This window comes from Drosophila hydei, unplaced genomic scaffold, assembly GCF_003285905.1.
Source record: "Drosophila hydei strain 15085-1641.00,03,60 unplaced genomic scaffold, DhydRS2 tig00008119-arrow-pilon, whole genome shotgun sequence".
NCBI lineage: Eukaryota > Metazoa > Arthropoda > Insecta > Diptera > Drosophilidae > Drosophila > Drosophila hydei.
The window spans coordinates 7,444,308-7,462,132 of NW_022045830.1; the positions used below are offsets into that span (position 1 = coordinate 7,444,308).

The window sequence follows — 17,825 nt, forward strand, 5'->3', positions numbered from 1 at the left end:
AGATGTGGTCGGGCTTACCTTGCTTAGGCTTGGATATGCACACACACAGAGCGAACTGAAGCGCACTCGTGTGCTTCTTCAGCCATAATAGACACACACACACACGCATACAGGCAAACATTTACATTGCACTTGCGAAATCAAACTAAATGCGAGCAACGCTCAAGGTTTATGCCAACATGCACGTGTGTCTAGGTAAGTGTGTTTGTGTCTGTGTGTTTAAAAAGCTCTGTTGGCACAGGAACAAATGGAAGCAAAAGCGAAAGGCAGCTAGCGTCTGACTTAACTGCCGTGTGCTTTACGACGCAACATTTTCGAAATTATAGCCAACTTATGGGTGAGGCGGGGGGGTTGGTTAACAATTGCAACAGCTCAAAAATCTCTGCGCCACCTGCACGCAGGTGTTGCGACGCGTTGTCAATTTGTTAAAGTGCACGTTGAATAATGCAGTCAACGGCTGAACACTCGTCCTGTGCCTTTATTGACTGCTTCAACTGGGATCAGGGCAACTGCTGATGCTGTCAGCGAAGCCAAAATCTTTCCTTTAAGAAAAACCAAATCCGATTAGCAGTAATATTTGTTGCTATTCACTTCATTTGTATTGAGCTCCGGCTGCACTTGCTTCACTTGCATCTAGCCAAGAGAAACAAAATTTTGTTTTAGGTTTTCCCTTTTGTTGCTGTCTACTAAAGTTGGAAGCCACTCGTTTCGGTCTAATGATTTAAGAGGGTCCTTGCTGCAGGCAGGATATAAAGACAATGGCAAACCTGTTTCGCTTCCACTTTTCTCTGCTTCGGTTAATAAAACAACTTCAACTTTTGCTTACCTTGAGGTCTTCTTTGAGTTTTTTCTCCCTGCTTCAGCTAGAAATTTCAATACGAAAAATACACAAAAACTTCGTAAAGAAACTTTGCAATTATTTAATTTTATTTTTATTATTAAAACAATGGATTTGTTAAAGTTTAAGGTCTTTTATAAGCCATTAAAACAATTACAAAATACGTGAATTTTATACATTTATTTAAAAAATTAATTTACTTTTTTAATATAGTCGAAAGTTAGAATAGGTTTTTGATCTAGACATTTCTTTCCCCTCTCTCTCTCTCTTTCTCTCTCTTTCTCTCTCCTTCTTTCCCTCTTTCCCTCCCCCTCTCTCTCTTCATCTCGCTCTATTTCTATCTCCCTCGCTCTGTCTTTGTCCGTCTTCTCCTTTCTCGCCCTCTCTCTCCCTCTCCTGCCCTCTCTCCTGATTTTTCTCTCTGTCTCTCTCTCTCTCTTATGTTTGCTCCTTAAGCTTTACTAACAATTAAATTCGAACACATCACCTCAACTGTGGGCAGCTCAAGTGTATATAAAAATGCTGTTCTTATTCGTAAAGAACATAGTTTCCATGTCATTAAACATTTATTTTTAACATATTATTATCGATATTTGGTTGTGCAGCACACGAAGAGCAGCAGCAACAACAACCAGAAAAAAAAAGAAAAAACAATAACAAATTACCTTAATTTGGCAAAATTGTGCCACAACAGAGTTAGAAATGTTTTTGTGGGGGCGTTGGGCGGCAGGTTGGAGACAAAGGCTAAGTTGAATTTGTCGTGGATAGGCGCACAGCACTTGCGTGCTTCCCAGGTCGAGGCTGCCCTCGTAATTGGCCCCTCGCACGCAGCCCAAGGGCATTTTATATTCAATTACCAGTTTAGAAGAGCCCGACCTCTTACAGCCAACTGCTAATGGTTACCTGTGACCGGGCGGGCTCAGTTTTATTTGGAATTGAACGCAGGCCAGGTGCCAGGTCGCATGGTCTAAGTGTTCAAGGAATTCAATTCGGCCAGAAATACACGTTAGCGACAATATCGAGCATAATGTATGCATACTCGTGCCACATACATGCCCACTGCACATACAGCTCATGTACATTTTAAAGACGCCTCTAATAATGTGCGCTTATCGTTCTATTAATATCAAAGCTGGCCGGCAGCGCAATTACAAGAGTTAATTAAATGCCGCCCACGGGCACAGAATTCAATTATTTTAGCTTGTGCTGTACACAATTTAAGCCTTTCATTAACATTTGCAGTACATGTCTCTCTCTCTCTCTCTCTCTCTCTATCTCTATCTCACTGCCTCTCTCTCTTGCATTGCAGAAGTCGCCGCGCAAGTTATCCAATTCGTCGGTGCATGCACTGCCCGAGAGTCGACGCCATTTGATGGAATTAGATGAGGGCGAGCTCTTCATGGAGCTGATACGTGACGTGGCCAACGAGCTGGACATCGATGTGCTTTGCCATAAGATATTGGTGAACGTTGGCCTGCTAACCCATGCGGATCGTGGATCTCTCTTTCTGGCCAAGGGCACGCCCCACAACAAGTACCTGGTGGCCAAGCTCTTTGACGTCACACAAAAGACAGGTGAGCCCCAAATGCCAATTTGCGAAATCCCAATATCCAGCTATTGTCCAAAATGTTGCCAAGCAACGACAAAGCGCATTCCGAAAGCAAAAACTGCAAATGCAAACTGGGCCACAGCCACATCCACAGAGCTGCAGCCACAGCTAGAGACCAGTTTGATTAGGCCAACAGAACAAAGTGATTCGAAACAACAATCCAATTCTGAATTGAATGTGACGTTTTTCAACTCGGCTCTACATAATTGAGCTCCGATTTGAATGCAGGCATAATGCAAATCATAACAAAGACTGCCAAGGACAAAAGTTGCCTAGCAGCAAGCCAAGGCAAACTGAACTCTTTAATTCCTCTGAATGATGTCGACCTAAAGGTAGTTAGTTAATAGTTATTGAGTGGACTTATAGCCGATTCAAAGTAAGCATTAAGCAAGTGCCATCGAATTTTTCGACTCGTTAACCCACACAAATTGACGCTCATTAGCGGCTAAGGGCAACGAGCATGGCGCTTCGGTTAGACCGCGGAGCGGGAAACGCATTAGCAAATTAAGCCTAAGCGGAAACGGGCATTAAAAGTTTTTTTGTTTTTTTTTTTTTTGGGCAGGGCAGACCGTAAAACTCAAAAGGTTCCATCAAATGAAAAATAGATGCTGGCTAAAACGTGTTCACAGAAACAGACAGAGAGAGAGGGAGGGAGAGATACAGTGAGAGCGAGAGAGAGAGAGAGACAGCGCTTATTTGCTATGAAATCTGTGTGTGTTGGTTTTTGTGCCTAAAAGTCACCTCTTCCGCTACATAATTCACATGGCAAAAGATTAGAGCTGGAGCGTAACCAAGGTTTACTTTTCGGCACACACACACACATAGATAGATAGATAAATACACAGATGAATCGGCAAATGCAAATTCAACTGGGAGCAGCGACTCGTAATTTGACTTTTAGCGCCTCTGGCCGGGATTGCTGTTGAAGCTAATGTATCTCTTGCATGGCAGACTGAATATTTTGTCTATAAATTTAATATTTATGTAGATATGTGCGTTGGCGTTGCCTTTTAATGATTTATGCGGCCCGGCCCATGCCCGCCACCCAAATCCAATCTCGTTTTCAGCACTCAAGGATGCGGTGACGCGGGCGCGAGCCGAGGAGATCATCATACCGTTTGGCATTGGCATTGCTGGCATGGTGGCCCAGACAAAGCAGATGATTAACATCAAGGAGGCCTACAAGGATGCGCGGTTCAATTGTGAAATCGATTTGAAGACCGGCTACACAACCAACGCCATACTCTGCATGCCCATCTGCAATTACGAGGGCGACATCATAGGCGTGGCGCAAATCATCAATAAAACCAATGGTAAGCCAAATCGCAATCGCCGTAAATTAGCTCACTTATTCACTGCCAACTGACAGGCTGCATGGAGTTCGACGAGCACGATGTGGAAATATTTCGCAGATATCTAACGTTCTGCGGCATTGGCATACAGAATGCCCAGCTCTTCGAGATGTCCGTCCAGGAGTACAGGCGCAATCAAATCCTTTTGAATCTGGCGCGCAGCATCTTCGAGGAGCAGAACAATCTCGAGTGCCTTGTCACCAAAATCATGACCGAGGCGCGGGAGCTGCTCAAATGCGAGCGCTGCTCCGTTTTTCTAGTGGATCTCGACTGCTGCGAGGAGGTGAGTTGAGCCTGGGCCAATTGACTCACTGAAGTCGACTGTTATCCTGTGGCTGTTGCTGTTGCTGGCTATTTCAACAAGCACATGGCATTTGGCATATGAATTAAATGAAAATGTTTTCGCTGCCCGCCCATCCATGCGGGGCGTGGCAGTTGCGGCAATTGCGGCGATGTCGTTGTCAGTTTCATTAAAATTAAAATGGCTTAAACGCCAACGCGGACATTTTTCGTGCCTCTGTCGCTATCCGTTTGTCAACTTAACTGTAACTGTGTGCGTGCGTGTGTGTGGGTGTGTGTGTGTGTGTGTATGAGCGCACCCCAAGGAAATTAAAATGTACAATTTATATTACAATTTTTATCTTTTGTTTGGATATTTCATTCATCCGAAAAAATTGCAAAGGTAAATTAAGTCAAGCCTGGGCAATTCCCATTGAGCTACTAAGCAGCGACTCGCAATGCCCTTTCCTCACGAACTACGCTCTCATTACATAATGCCCATAGAAACAGCGGGTAATTCTGAAAAGGCCCGTTTGTGTCTTTCTGCGTGTGTTTTGAGTGCTTGACACCCAAATAAAGCAACTGCCACCGCCCTCTGGCCCAGCCCTTGAGCCAACACGAAACAATTGTGCAAATGACTAGAAAATGTTTTTATTGTGTTTCTTTTTTGTCTTTTCCTTAAGTAATCAATTCTGCTTTTATATGTTACGCAGTTAAAAATTGTCTTAACAGAAAAACAGATTTTGTATTTGCTCTTAGAGCTCATAACAGCTTCGACTCGAGTTTATTAAAGCAAACTAATAAACGAAAATTTAATAAATATGTGATATATTCAATGCTACTCATTCGCCTAGAGACATGATTTTATTCACATTCACATTCATTCAACAAGTTGACTTGACTTGCTGTGAGAGCGAGGAACATCTTTAAGTTTAATATTTATGCAACTATTTGGCCAATTGTGAAGCGTATAGAAAACTCAACTGAAAACAATTTAAAGCATTTAAAAATAGCTCAGATATGTTCGCTCAACAAGATACTATATATATATAACTGCATATATATATGCCAATAATATGCATAACATGTTGAGGCCTGAGGTAAAACTTTGATGTGGCCATTGCAATTGTAATTTATGAGCTGCATTCCGTCAGGCAGGGATGAGCCGTGTAACCAATTAAATCGAACTGGGTCAAGCGTATTAATTATGATAATATTGTTTTTAATTAATTGCATTTAAAAGTATGTGAAATGCACATTCATAGCCGGTAAATGTTTTTCTGCTGCCATTCTTTTTGCTGCTAAATTAAATTCTGATTGCTTTTGATTACGTATTCATTACGTTTAAATGGGATTACCCGACGAATAGCCAATTAACTAGAGTCCGGTAAAGGCATGTATATGTATATATATTTATATGGGAAATGTTTGGATCCTTAAGTGTTAAAAATTTGCCAAGTCATGTGCAGCACATCCGTTGAATGATGTGCAACGCTGTGCGGCAGGCAAATATGTTGAGTGCCTGCCACACTCTGGCCCTGTGTCGGTGCCAGCCGAGGCAATTTATCAGCCCGGCAGCTGCACGGGCAGCCATTAGTGGCAGCCACTTAATGTCCGAGTGCCTTGCATGCCTCTTTTCGCAGAGCCATTTGGAAAAGATAATCGAGAAGCCTCATCAGCTCCAGCAGCGCACCTCGCGTGCCATTATGAGTGGCGACAGCTTCGAGGAAAAGGTGAGCTGGATGCTCTTTATTCTCATATGCATGCTTCATATTCAATTGTGCCTTGCAGCAAAAGATGCGCAATCGCTTCACCGTGCTCTTCGAGCTGGGCGGGGAAAATCATGCGGCGAATGTGTCGCGGCCCTCCATCAGCGATCTGAGCCACTCGACGCTGGCGCAGATTGCCCAATTCGTGGCCACCACCGGGCAAACGGTGAACATTTGCGATGTTCACGATTGGGTTCGGGAGCACAATCAAATACGCGCCGAGAGCGAGATCGACAGCACCCATGCCATACTCTGCATGCCCATTGTGAATGCCCAGAAGACGGTCATTGGCGTGGCCCAGTTGATTAACAAGGTGAGTTACCTGCTCAAAACTGCCTTAGCCAGTGCTGGCTAATGTCGCTGCTGTTGTTCTGCAGGCAAACGGTCTGCCCTTTACCGAATCGGATGCATCCATATTCGAGGCATTTGCCATATTCTGCGGCCTGGGCATACACAACACACAGATGTACGAGAACGCCTGCAAGCTGATGGCCAAGCAGAAGGTGGCCCTGGAGTGCCTCAGCTATCATGCCACGGCCAGTCAGGATCAGACAGAGAAACTCACCCAGGACCCCATTGCCGAGGCCGAATCGTACAATTTGTACAGCTTCACTTTTACGGGTAAGTGTGCTGGAGGTGGTCAACCCTGTGGATGCTCTCTGATCTGTATCCCATCTAGACTTTGACCTGATTGATGATGACACCTGTCGTGCAGTGCTGCGCATGTTCATGCAATGCAATCTCGTCTCCCAGTTTCACATACCCTACGACGTAAGTGACTAGGCTTGAGCTTACGACTCGACATACACCTGGTTTGATTCCCTTTCAGGTGCTCTGCCGCTGGGTGCTGAGCGTTCGCAAGAACTATCGCCCAGTCAAATATCACAATTGGCGACATGCTCTGAACGTGGCTCAGACAATGTTCGCAATGCTGAAGACGGGCAAAATGGAACGTTTTATGACCGACCTAGAGATACTGGGCCTGCTGGTGGCCTGCCTGTGCCACGATCTGGATCATCGCGGCACCAACAATGCATTCCAAACCAAAACTGAATCCCCGCTGGCTATACTCTATACCACCAGCACCATGGAACATCATCATTTCGATCAATGTGTTATGATACTCAACTCCGAGGGCAACAATATATTCCAGGTAATCATCACGTACCTTATATACACTCTATATATTTGGCTTTCATTTCCATGCCCATCAATTTCTACCCCAAAAAGTATGCTGTATAATCTTTATCGATTTCATCTGAAATCTTTGTTAGCCAGCTATACAAATTATTATGATATTAACAGCTTCAGAAAGTCTTTGCCTCTAAAATATGCAGTTTATTATGAATATAAATAAAAATAAATATAAATTAATTAATTTTGATATATATACTTATGACATATTTTATGATATATTTTAATGAATAACATTTATTGCAATATATAGACATACATAGTTACATATATATATTTTTTTTCAAATATTGTTTATCAGGCTTTGTCGCCCGAAGATTATCGCTCCGTCATGAAGACTGTCGAGAGCGCTATACTCTCGACCGATTTAGCAATGTATTTTAAGAAACGGAACGCGTTTCTCGAGCTGGTTGAGAATGGCGAATTCGATTGGCAGGGCGAGGAGAAGAAGGATTGTAAGTATTCAAGCCAAGCACACAGGGCGTATGCGTAATATTTGTTGTTTACCTCGCCTTAAGTACTGTGCGGCATGATGATGACGGCCTGCGATGTGAGCGCCATAGCCAAGCCTTGGGAGGTGCAGCATCGCGTTGCCAAGCTAGTGGCCGATGAGTTCTTCGATCAAGGCGATCTCGAGAAGCTGCAGCTTAATACACAGCCCGTGGCCATGATGGATAGGTGAGTAAATGAAAATAGAATAATATGAAAAAGATTTGAAACTGGGTATCATAGGGAGCGCAAGGATGAGCTGCCCAAAATGCAGGTTGGTTTCATAGATGTCATTTGTCTGCCACTCTATCGTGTGCTGTGCGACACATTCCCCTGGATAACGCCATTGTACGAGGGCACGCTGGAGAACAGACGCAATTGGCAGGATTTGGCGGAGAAAGTGGAGATGGGCCTCACCTGGATCGATCACGACACGATCGATAAGCCCGTTGAGGAGTTTGCCGGCTGTGCCGATGAGGAGATCAAGGACATTGAGTTCACCGTGACAACGCTCAACTGCAACCAGCATGGAGGCAGCGCCAGCGGCGGCGGAGAGGACACTCACACACCGGAGCACCAGCGCAGCAGCTCACGGCTGAGCATCAAGAAGACGGGCGCTTTGGGCAAGGTGGTGCGCTCGAAGCTATCGAAGACGCTCTACAACAGCATGGACGGCTCGAAGCCAAAGACATCGCTCAAGCTGCTCGAGTCGCATGTCAGCGAGGATATGGACGACAAGAGTCCGACCAGTCCATCTCAGCCGCATTCTGGCAGCGTTGGACGCATGTCCGCCTCCTCGTCCACATCGTCAGCTGGCACCGTCGACAAGAGCAAGAAGCGCTCCAAGCTGTGCGCATTATTATGACGAAAGCCGTCTAATTAGAGTTTGGTGACCCCCTCCAATGCGGCTGGCAGTGAGACTGACAAAAGCGGAGGGGGGCTGACCGAAATCTAATTGGCTGAATAGTTTGGCTGGACAGTGTGCATAGCAACAAAATGCCAGCCATAAAGCCTACAATTAAAATCTCGAATGACATTGTCTTTAACTAACTAACCAACTAACTAACTATAGTAACTAACTAATTAATGTGTAGTTCAAGTTGAATGAGAACAGCTCTTGTTTGCTCTACGTGTATATGCCTATAAGTAGAGAACAATATACCCACTCACACACACCAACACCCACACCCAAACACCCACACACGCACACACCCATACAGCAAAGATAATTGCAATATTATACCTAAGTGAATGTCAAATCATGTGATCTATTTAAGGTCCTAAAGGCCAAAGCGCATGCGCATTAAGCCTTTTGGTATATTATCTCTCTCTCTCTCTCTCTCTCTCTCTCTCTCCTCCTCTCTCTCTCTCTCCGTTTTTCTAGCTTTGAATCTGAACGAATCGTAATTCTAAGCTCTTAGATGTTTGTACACCTCACGAAGTCAAATATATGTACTATATAGATAATCAATACAAATGTGTTAAGTAGTTCTCTTTCGTAATCGAAACGTGCTAGTCAAACGTATAAAATACCAGATATTTACATAGCATATGGATATGTTTAAGCAAGAAATTTGATGAGGCTATGCATGACTAAGCTATCTAGGGCTATCGAAATTGCCGTGCCCCAAATAACTATTACAACTAGTCCGCATGTGATAAATATATACACGTGTTGTACTCGTACTCTTAAAATATAGATGGCATTACCAAATCCAAGTCCCTATATACTACTATGTTTAACTATATTTAAGCAGCTGATTCAACAAAAAACAGAACTTGTGAAAAATATAAACTATAGCAATATTTTCTGATATTTCTAGACTAGCGAAACTCTCTAACTATATAAAAATATTATTATATATATATATATATATCAAAATACCCTTGAAAAGCAAACAAAAAAATTGATAATTGTGCACAAAAAATTAATTGAATATATTTGCAAGAATTAGAAGAAGCAAAATGAATCGAATGTTTAATTGTAGAGAAGAATTAAAACCTAAAAATCAATTTTGTCAATTTTAGAATTCAACTCAAATCTAAATGGCAAATAAGCAAATATCTAGTGAATACCATTAGCACCTACATAAAAATAAAGGTCAACAAATATCTCGTACTCTCTGAATGTTGAGCAAAGTTACAAAATTTAACGTGTGTGTATAAAATGTGTTTAAGTATATATATATATATATATATGTAGACTACTCTATAAAAATACCCAAATATATATAACTAATTGCTAATGCTTGAATGTAAATTGTAGGCACCATCATTATAATATATATATATATAAATTTATACTATTTTTCTAGCTATTCTGTCGCGCCATTGAGAATCAAAATCCAGACAACTTTATGAACGAACTTAAGAACTTGCTTATGAGTGTATTTCAATACAATATAATATTCTGTATCTTAGAGTTCGTCACTCGAAGATTGATTATCCCTCAATTGGCTTTCAAGCACCTCAAAGTTTTCTAATCTTTCGCACAAACACTTCCAAGTTCTATTTAAATACTTTTCCCATTTCATGTAAATATACAAATTTTGCGTTGATATAAAAAAAGATTATAAGAAGAAGAAAGAACACACGCTTTTTAATTGAGTACAAAAACTCAAGAACTAAATCGTTCGTTTGATGTCCTTATCAATATTATTAGTTAATTCTCCTATTGAAATTCTATTAATTTGTGTAACTATGTAAGTGAATGCAATTGAATCAAAAATAAATCACATCATTGAAAATTCAACAAGTTTTTGGCTATTTTTATATGAATTTAAGTTCTACTGACTGTGGGGTATCTTAGCATAATTAAAAGGGAATTGAACAATGTCTTGCATAATCCTTAATGAGTTTGATTATCGGTTGAACGAAGCAGGAACTCAGGAACGAAACACTTTAGGCTTAAAAAGAATTCTAAGCTTTATAGAGTACTTGTTGAAAACTAGTATAATCTTAGTACCTACACAATAGAATTTAGTGTTAATAGTTCAGCTCTTCTAAAGTGAAAAAACAATATATACTTCTTTAAGAATATTTAAGAATACTTCTTTACGAATAAGTTCATGCTCAAGACATCAACAGTTTAAAGGCAAATAGCTAGACTGCACGTCGACATTTAATCAAATCGACTTTAAAATTCTTGAAATTGATCTAGTTTTAAAAACTTTCTAACTACAAATCAGTAATAATCTTAACATTATTACAAATTGTTTTTCGAGTAGAATTTTTATATTAAGAATCATGTGCCCAGATTCAACTTGTGACTAAAAATTCTTGTTTAAAAACAATTTCTAGTATTAAGATAGCACTTTGAAATCAACATCGTGTTTTTATGTATCTGGCAGGAGCTGGAGATCGGGTTTAGTCCACAAACCCAATACGCGCGACTGTTATTTCGAAGCATATTTCTGCTCCTGCTATACCTCACATTGGTCAAGCGGACAAACTTTCGTATTGACCTTTCATATTGCTGCCTGTTGATGCTTTGGTAGTGGTGGCTGTAGGGGTGCACTCCTCAAAGTCTTCATAAAGTTCATCATTGCAAGCAACACAGCCAGCTTGCAGACCAAGAGACGTACACAGTCTCAGCTTGCAGCCCAAGAGCTTCCCATGGCATCAAAGGTCTTTTGATCTAATTGTTGGCCAAGATTTTGATTTTATAACCAATTTGCAAACTCAAACATATTTTTGCAAAAATATACGCGTTGTTTTATATAGCAAATGCTAATATTTGTATTCTTTTCTTTGCCTACTTTTTAATTGTCAAAAAGCAAAGTTAAATAAAATTATTTACTTATTTAATAGAAAAATAAAAATTAATTTTTTTGTTTTTTATTTTCATTTAAAATTATAAAATATACTTAATTTGTGATTACTATGGACTTTCCTTTAAATAGATTTTTTAGAAGATAATAAAATCTCGTATCTCACCTTGTATATTACTAAATTACCATTTGTATCTATAGAGCAGCGTTCTACTGGTATGTGTTTCAAAACATATTTAGTCAACTTTTCTGCTAAATCTATTGAACCCCCTTTCGCTGCTATACTGTGAATAAGTTTGTAGCACTAAGAGCTTTGACTGTACATTGTATTACGAACTTTTTGGTTATATAGAATATAGGTTAACTATACTTGATATAAAAATTCTCAAATAAGAAGCGAGCTGTCTCAAAAGTTGTCTTGTTATTGACACAACTGAACAACCGAGATCTTGACGCAAGTCTATTGTGAACATTGTTTGGTTTATTAGCCGAAGGCGGCCTTAGTCGCTAGAGGCTGATGGTCTTGAATAAATTGTACTTTATTCCTAAAGTTAAAGCAAATAGTAACAATTTGATTAAGTTTCAAAAGCAGGTAGAAACGGAGCGAGCTGGAAGTGAAGAGGGCAGAACTGTAGAAGTAGTAGGGGTAATATCTTAGTAATTAAAAAAAATATTAAAAATGTAATTAATTTAGAGGAGAGGCAGCAATACTTGCAGATACCAAAAATCTCATCAATTAAAATCAAGTTGAAGTTCAAGTGCTTGAAGCTAAAGCTAAATAACATATGTTAAAGTCGAAGTCTATATTCTGATTAAAGACTTTAGAATAGATGTCGATAAAGTGAGGTGATCAAGTTTTGGTAACATATTTGAAATAGTATAGTCTAATTCTTGATTACTCAGTCTTAATGGTTCGTGCTATCTCTATCTAACAAGGCCTGTCACTGGTGTTACGATTCATCAATATGTTATATAAATAGATTATTGATATATTTAGATTTGTTGATAAGGAAATGCTTAAGCAGAATACCTAAGCTCATATATAAATATATATATGTATAAATATATATATATGTATAAATATATATTTTATTTATTTATATTATGTACTAGTCGAATTCAAGGAAAGAAAGAAGAGCCAATTGAGTTTGATATCACATGAAGGTCGTCTTTGATTCGTACGTATTGTTGTGCAAATATGAGGACAATATGTATACGAGCAGTCTAGGCAAAAGGCGCGATGTGTGCTGTCTTATTTTGGCAATAGTCGTAAAAACGAATTTAAGTACTAATTTTATGTGGCGCTTAGTCTAAAATTAATCAGAGAACGCCCACGGTTAGTGCGCTTGTTAACCAGGATAAGCAAATAGAGCGCAAATCTGATGCTGTTGTCGTTGTCGCTGTCGCTGTCATCGTTTGTGGCACGCACATAAAATGGTGCATAATCAAATATTAGCCATGAGGCGACCTCGCTGCAAACCTTTATTTGCCTTATTTGCCTGCGAGTGGCGTATATTTACCCTGGAACTGACATCGAGACGCAGACGTAAGATGGCACTGGCTATGCATGAGGCATGCGATGTCCTGCTGTGATTTATCTAACCCAACTGTTCCGCAGCAACTATATAAATGCCGTTGCCAATTGGGACTTGCTCATTCACAAGCTGCAAGTGGCTCGATAGTCAGTGACTGTTCCTGTTTCCTGTTCTCTGTTCTGTGTTCTCGCCTGGTTTCTATTGACAATGGCTCACAATAATCTGACTGTGGCGCTACTGGCGCTGGCCGGTTGCCTGTGCTGGACGCTCGTGCTGGCGTCGCCCGACGAGGAGCGCTATGTGGAAAAGGAGTACAATCGCGATCTGTATGATTGGATCAACAATGTGGCACGCTATGGACGCGTCCAAGTGCCTGCCACACTCTGCAAGTATCCCAACTATCTGCCCAATTCATTGCCCACCAATATGCGCATGCCCAAACGAAACTCGGAGCTAATCAACTCGCTGCTCAGCTTGCCCAAAAACATGAACGAAGCGGGCAAGTAAATGTTGATGAAGAGCAAAGTATTTACAACTCGTTTATATAATGATAAAGCTATGATATATAGAGAAGCAAGACGGTATATTACTAAGTATATAAATCGCTTTAGAGTTACTAACTAATATACAATACATATTCAAAAAGACAAAAAAAAAACAAAGTGCAAGAGGAAAGCACATAAAAAAAATTGTTGAAGCCTTTCTAAGTTCTTCTGTTTCCGTATGACTCTCAAAGAATTCACCAATTGCCTGCACAAATTGTTTAAATATATTTTATGCGCATTTTCTGGCAGCTACAAGTGTAAATACTAAGTAAAATATTAAAGAAAGTAAAATGTTTTAAGCATATTATTCACATTGTTTTTTTACCTCGAAATTTTAAGTTCTGAACAGACATTCAAATATGCTGGTATAATTGTTGTTTGAGCCAAGTTAGCAGCTAAAGCAAAAAGCCCGCAGCTGTTTAACTCAAGCGCGAGCCAAGCGAAAATTCTTTGTTTATAAGATTTTCAGAGAAACTTTGTTGTTTTAGGTTTTTTTATTAAAAATTGAACAGTTCTTCACTTGGTTATATTTCAATATATCTCTATATATTTAAATATATATATATGTATATGTGTGTAAGTTCTTTTGGCGCTGTTTCGAAATCGTTCAAGACTTGTAGATATAAAATTTTATGTATTTTAAACATTTAAGGGTTTCTTTTAGTAATTATGTGCTACAATTATATATTTGTATTTGCACTAAAGCAGAATGTTTTAGATCAAGTTCAAGATTAGATGCTTAAATCAAATACAGTATAGAATATGTATTAAATGTATTAACAAATATTTGTTAAATTAGTTAAATAAAAAACAATAACATATGCAAAATATATGTCCGTGTGTGTGTGTGTTCTTGTTTGCTTGTATAAGTAAATGTATGTAACTATGTTTTTTAGCTCAAATGCAGTTTCAGTAGCTTTTCACTTAATCAACTAGCAACGCGCTGCTTGCACACGCATAAATACTCGTACTAACTAACACGTTAAGGTTAAACTCTGCCTTGGCTAACAACTACACAAACTGTTAAACATATCGCTTATTTGACTTCGACATAATCGTCATCATCAATACAGCTCTCACTTATGACTAATTCACGTGCTCCACAAATAAAAATGAAGTTGCTCCGATCCTTGGAGAGGTCACATCTTTGTATCGATCCGTTTGAGCATGCACTCTGGCTCGCATTCTTGCACTTGTTTTTAATGTTTATAAAGCTTTGAGAGGGGAACACACGAAATGGCTTTTGACTTGTTGCGGTTTGTTGTTATTTTGTTGATACAGATTTTGATTGTTGGTATCGCAGACACCTCACATGAAAAACTCATTGGCTGAATGCGAAAGCGGAAGTCACGTTCGCCCCGGACGATCAAATATAGTTATCTCTATAACGCGAAGACCACGAAATGTTGGATCGATTAACTGCAGACCTTTTGGATTGTAAATGCGTTCATTTTGGAAAGCAACAAATTTGGAAATCTTTCGCAGCGTCTATGAGACAATAGACAAATTAATACAATTTACACAAAGATTTAAATAGTTCGCTCACCTTTTCGTAATGTGTCTCGGAGCACATGTATATCAAATACGCTGTTATACAACCTATGCAGCCCTCGCAGTAGGTACTGCACGAGCCCTCCTCTGCCTCGGCATAAAATTCGTTAAGCCTCTTAATTGTCGCTTCGAAAACATGCCGTTCAATCTATGAAAATTAAGAGAAATGTTGGTCAGGAATCTGGTTTCATTCAGTTTTCCGTTACATACCATTCCTTCCAGCTCTGGTGGTAGCCTTGTATGGAACTTCACCGAGGTGCCATCGCTATAGTCCCGTTGTATGAAGACCTTGCCGCCATGCAAAACGGTTGGATTGCTCGTTGATGGTGTGCCACCGCCTTGTGACATTATTGTACTGTAAAAATGCCATATACCATTAATTAGCTCAATATGGATGAATCGATACATCTGGTTCATCATTATCATTTTGAAAAGCCAGACAGACAAACAAATAAATAAACATACAAAAACATTAGCAAAACTAACATTTCTCAAAGCCCACTTCGACTTTGTCAGCAAAAAAAACAAAAAACAATGGGCTTAGGGCGGGGTTCAGGCCCATAACTTTTGACCTTGTAGCTAGTGAAGTATTGATAACTGTTAATAATTAAGATTATTTGCTTTTGTTCATTTTGAAATTAGAATATTCATATCACTTGCACGACCCACGCATATTTTATTACAAACAAAACATAAATTAGTAGCTACAACACAAATTGTATGTAATATGCTTTCTATTCATATTTTATCAAATCAAAATATGCAAAAACTATGCACACAATGTCAACGTTTTGATTGTCGTTGTTTATACCTTATTCAATTAGATATTAATTCAGTAATTATTAAAAATTAATGAACAATTTGCACTTACAATTCGCAACGCACGTAACGTGTACACAATGGCGTCTGACCATTCACAGTTTTCGTGAGCGATTCATCAGCTGTTTGACTAAAACAGTGTGCCCATCGCGATGTATGGCTATAATACAATTTTTAGTGCTGCCAGATCGTATATTTTATGTTGCTGAGCTGCCGTTGAAACTTTAAGCCGTTAAGCGAAACTTGAAAAGAAAATATTTTTAAATTAATAGAAATATAAAACTATAATTAAATAAACATGTTTTCTGCTCAGCTTCTAATGCTCTCCTCGCAAAGTTCGATGACGCCCGCAGTAGAGATTTCAAAACATTCAACAATCGCATTCCCATTCAATTATTTGCACAGCTTGTGAACGCTTACAGTTTTTTTGTTGTTATTTATATTTTATTATTTATTCGAAAAACAGTTTTGCTCTATTTGAAAATGCTGACGGACTATTTAGTATCTTGACAAAGTTCCAGAATGAGGGCTGCTTTTAATTGCCTTCTAAAATGTCTCCTCCATTTCATTTACTTAATAACACTTTGTTTCAAAGATTCTCTTGGGGTGCCCATTGTAGGAGGACGCATTGTCTCTAGCGTGGGCAGTATTTCAAACTAAATTCGATTTCGAGAGCGTTTTTGAAACTTTTATTCACATTTCAGATGGCGCACCGAAGTATCCCTTTATGGTCTCATTGCAAGATGTGTTGACTGAGCTCGGAACCAATTCCAATGCTACCCAAAAGCGTGTATATCAGCACTTTTGTGGCGGAAGCATAATAAGTGAACGTTGGATACTGACTGCGGCCCACTGTGTCTGGAGAAAGTAAGTATGCGTGTAGGAAGATTAGAAAGGAGAAGAGAAGACGAGTGGAGGAAACAGAAGAAAAGATGAGAAACAGAAGAAGAAGCAAACAGAAAAATAGAAACAAATTTAATTATATATATATATATATATATATATATATATCTATTGCTTTAGTCGAACAATGTTCAGACTCCCCTCGTTGCTCGAGTTAGTCATTTTTATATATCCGTTTATTTTTTTAATATACCAATTAAATTTTGTATAATGTTTTTAAATATTTTTCTAAATTAAATAATATTTATAAGAATTAGATAGTTAAATATATAGATTTTTATAGATGAAAACCAAAATTTGTTTACACTCTTAATATGCCTTTCTATATTAAATGAAGACAAATTGAGCATTTCCATTTAAGATCCGTTTAAAATATTTGAACTTGCAGAAGAATCGATAAGATTGTCGCATTTATAGGCTATGAAAATATTGAAAATGTTGAAAATCTGAAGCCCTATTGTATGAAGAGCGCTGAATATATTTACTTTCAACCGTAAGTATTAAAGTTTTGTTTAACAAGCCTATAGTAAAAGCTTGATCATTTTACATTAAACATATATATGATTATATATAGTTCCAACTACCGCAATGATATCGCTCTGCTCCAGCTGAAGCGCCCATTCAAAGGACATTTGACCAAGGATATGCAACTCGCACAGCTGCCACCGCATGGTATGAAACCCAACAACAATGGTAACAAACAATTCGATTAATTGCTAGAAAAGCCGAACTTAATCCTTTGTTCAACTCTGCATTTAGAATCGTGCAGAATAATTGGATACGGCGCCACGCGGCATGCTGGGCCATCGCAGAAGCAGCTTTTCGAGGCCGAGGTGCGAGTGATTGGGAATCAACAGTGTCGCGACATTATTGGGCACATTTGGGCGCCCAAGAATGATGCGAACACGGTCTGTGCGCTGGGCAACAATCAGGACTCGTGCCAGGGCGACTCGGGTGGTCCGCTAATCTGTCCATATGGATCGGACGGGCGCGAATACATTTACGGACTGGTGTCCCATGGCCTGACCTGCGGCATCCCTGGCATGCCCAGCATCTACACGGTGACACGACCCTATTACGAATGGGTGCAGCTCCTTGTGCAGAAGTAACGGATATATATATAATTTATTAATTATACTATATCGAAACAGAAAACATTCACGAATATACAT

General features: G+C 39.4%; 4 protein-coding genes across 6 annotated transcripts in view; 3 read left to right on the forward strand and 1 right to left on the reverse strand.

Moving 5' to 3' along the window:
• The window catches only part of LOC111597067 (cGMP-specific 3',5'-cyclic phosphodiesterase), a 56,467-nt gene extending 47,110 nt beyond the window's left edge, over positions 1–9,357 (forward strand). Inside the window, exons 4-14 of the mRNA XM_023311597.2 lie at positions 2,148–2,412; positions 3,515–3,760; positions 3,817–4,082; positions 5,722–5,811; positions 5,870–6,160; positions 6,225–6,468; positions 6,527–6,618; positions 6,677–7,000; positions 7,343–7,496; positions 7,560–7,719; positions 7,774–9,357. Coding sequence (XP_023167365.2) covers positions 2,148–2,412; positions 3,515–3,760; positions 3,817–4,082; positions 5,722–5,811; positions 5,870–6,160; positions 6,225–6,468; positions 6,527–6,618; positions 6,677–7,000; positions 7,343–7,496; positions 7,560–7,719; positions 7,774–8,395 — 2,754 coding nt within the window. The 3' untranslated portion in view covers positions 8,396–9,357. The remainder of the gene's footprint in view (positions 1–2,147; positions 2,413–3,514; positions 3,761–3,816; positions 4,083–5,721; positions 5,812–5,869; positions 6,161–6,224; positions 6,469–6,526; positions 6,619–6,676; positions 7,001–7,342; positions 7,497–7,559; positions 7,720–7,773) is intronic.
• Positions 9,358–13,001: 3,644 nt separating this feature from the next.
• Positions 13,002–13,621, forward strand: LOC111597169 (protein PDF). The gene has a single exon (XM_023311733.2). The coding sequence runs from the start codon at positions 13,043–13,045 to the stop codon at positions 13,340–13,342; it is 300 nt and encodes a 99-aa protein (XP_023167501.1). The 5' UTR covers positions 13,002–13,042; the 3' UTR covers positions 13,343–13,621.
• Positions 13,622–14,218: 597 nt separating this feature from the next.
• Positions 14,219–15,851, reverse strand: LOC111597104 (golgin subfamily A member 7). 3 transcript variants are annotated; one of them, XM_023311649.2, is made up of 4 exons: positions 15,803–15,851; positions 15,142–15,286; positions 14,927–15,079; positions 14,219–14,868 (listed from the first exon to the last, which is right to left on the reverse strand). In XM_023311649.2, exons 2-4 carry the CDS (start codon positions 15,277–15,279, stop codon positions 14,728–14,730), a joined length of 432 nt encoding a protein of 143 aa, XP_023167417.2. In that variant the 5' UTR covers positions 15,280–15,286; positions 15,803–15,851; the 3' UTR covers positions 14,219–14,727. The 3 variants fall into 3 exon arrangements, with proteins under 3 accessions (XP_023167417.2, XP_023167425.2, XP_030080688.1); XM_023311657.2 differs by lacking the exon at positions 15,803–15,851 and adding an exon at positions 15,743–15,760; XM_030224828.1 differs by lacking the exon at positions 15,803–15,851 and having other exon boundaries at positions 15,142–15,398.
• Positions 15,852–16,301: 450 nt separating this feature from the next.
• LOC111597026 (elastase-1) lies at positions 16,302–17,771 on the forward strand. Its single transcript, XM_023311540.2, has 5 exons — positions 16,302–16,365; positions 16,455–16,617; positions 17,042–17,146; positions 17,228–17,346; positions 17,413–17,771. The coding sequence occupies exons 1-5, from the start codon at positions 16,302–16,304 to the stop codon at positions 17,760–17,762; spliced, it is 801 nt and encodes a 266-aa protein (XP_023167308.2). The 3' UTR covers positions 17,763–17,771.
• Positions 17,772–17,825: the final 54 nt, after the last annotated feature.

Excerpts from the sequence above, each read along its gene's own strand:
- LOC111597169 (XM_023311733.2), top strand. The coding sequence starts at position 13,043 with ATGGCTCACAATAATCTGACTGTGGCGCTACTGGCGCTGGCCGGTTGC.
- LOC111597104 (XM_030224828.1), bottom strand. The coding sequence starts at position 15,357 with ATGATAATGATGAACCAGATGTATCGATTCATCCATATTGAGCTAATT. Across the intron at positions 15,080-15,141 it reads CACCAGAGCTGGAAGGAATG|ATTGAACGGCATGTTTTCGA; the intron begins GTATGTAACGGA and ends TAATTTTCATAG. Across the intron at positions 14,869-14,926 it reads CCGAGACACATTACGAAAAG|ACGCTGCGAAAGATTTCCAA; the intron begins GTGAGCGAACTA and ends ATTGTCTCATAG.
- LOC111597026 (XM_023311540.2), top strand. The coding sequence starts at position 16,302 with ATGTCTCCTCCATTTCATTTACTTAATAACACTTTGTTTCAAAGATTC. Across the intron at positions 16,366-16,454 it reads ATTCTCTTGGGGTGCCCATT|ATGGCGCACCGAAGTATCCC; the intron begins GTAGGAGGACGC and ends TTCACATTTCAG. Across the intron at positions 17,147-17,227 it reads GAATATATTTACTTTCAACC|TTCCAACTACCGCAATGATA; the intron begins GTAAGTATTAAA and ends GATTATATATAG.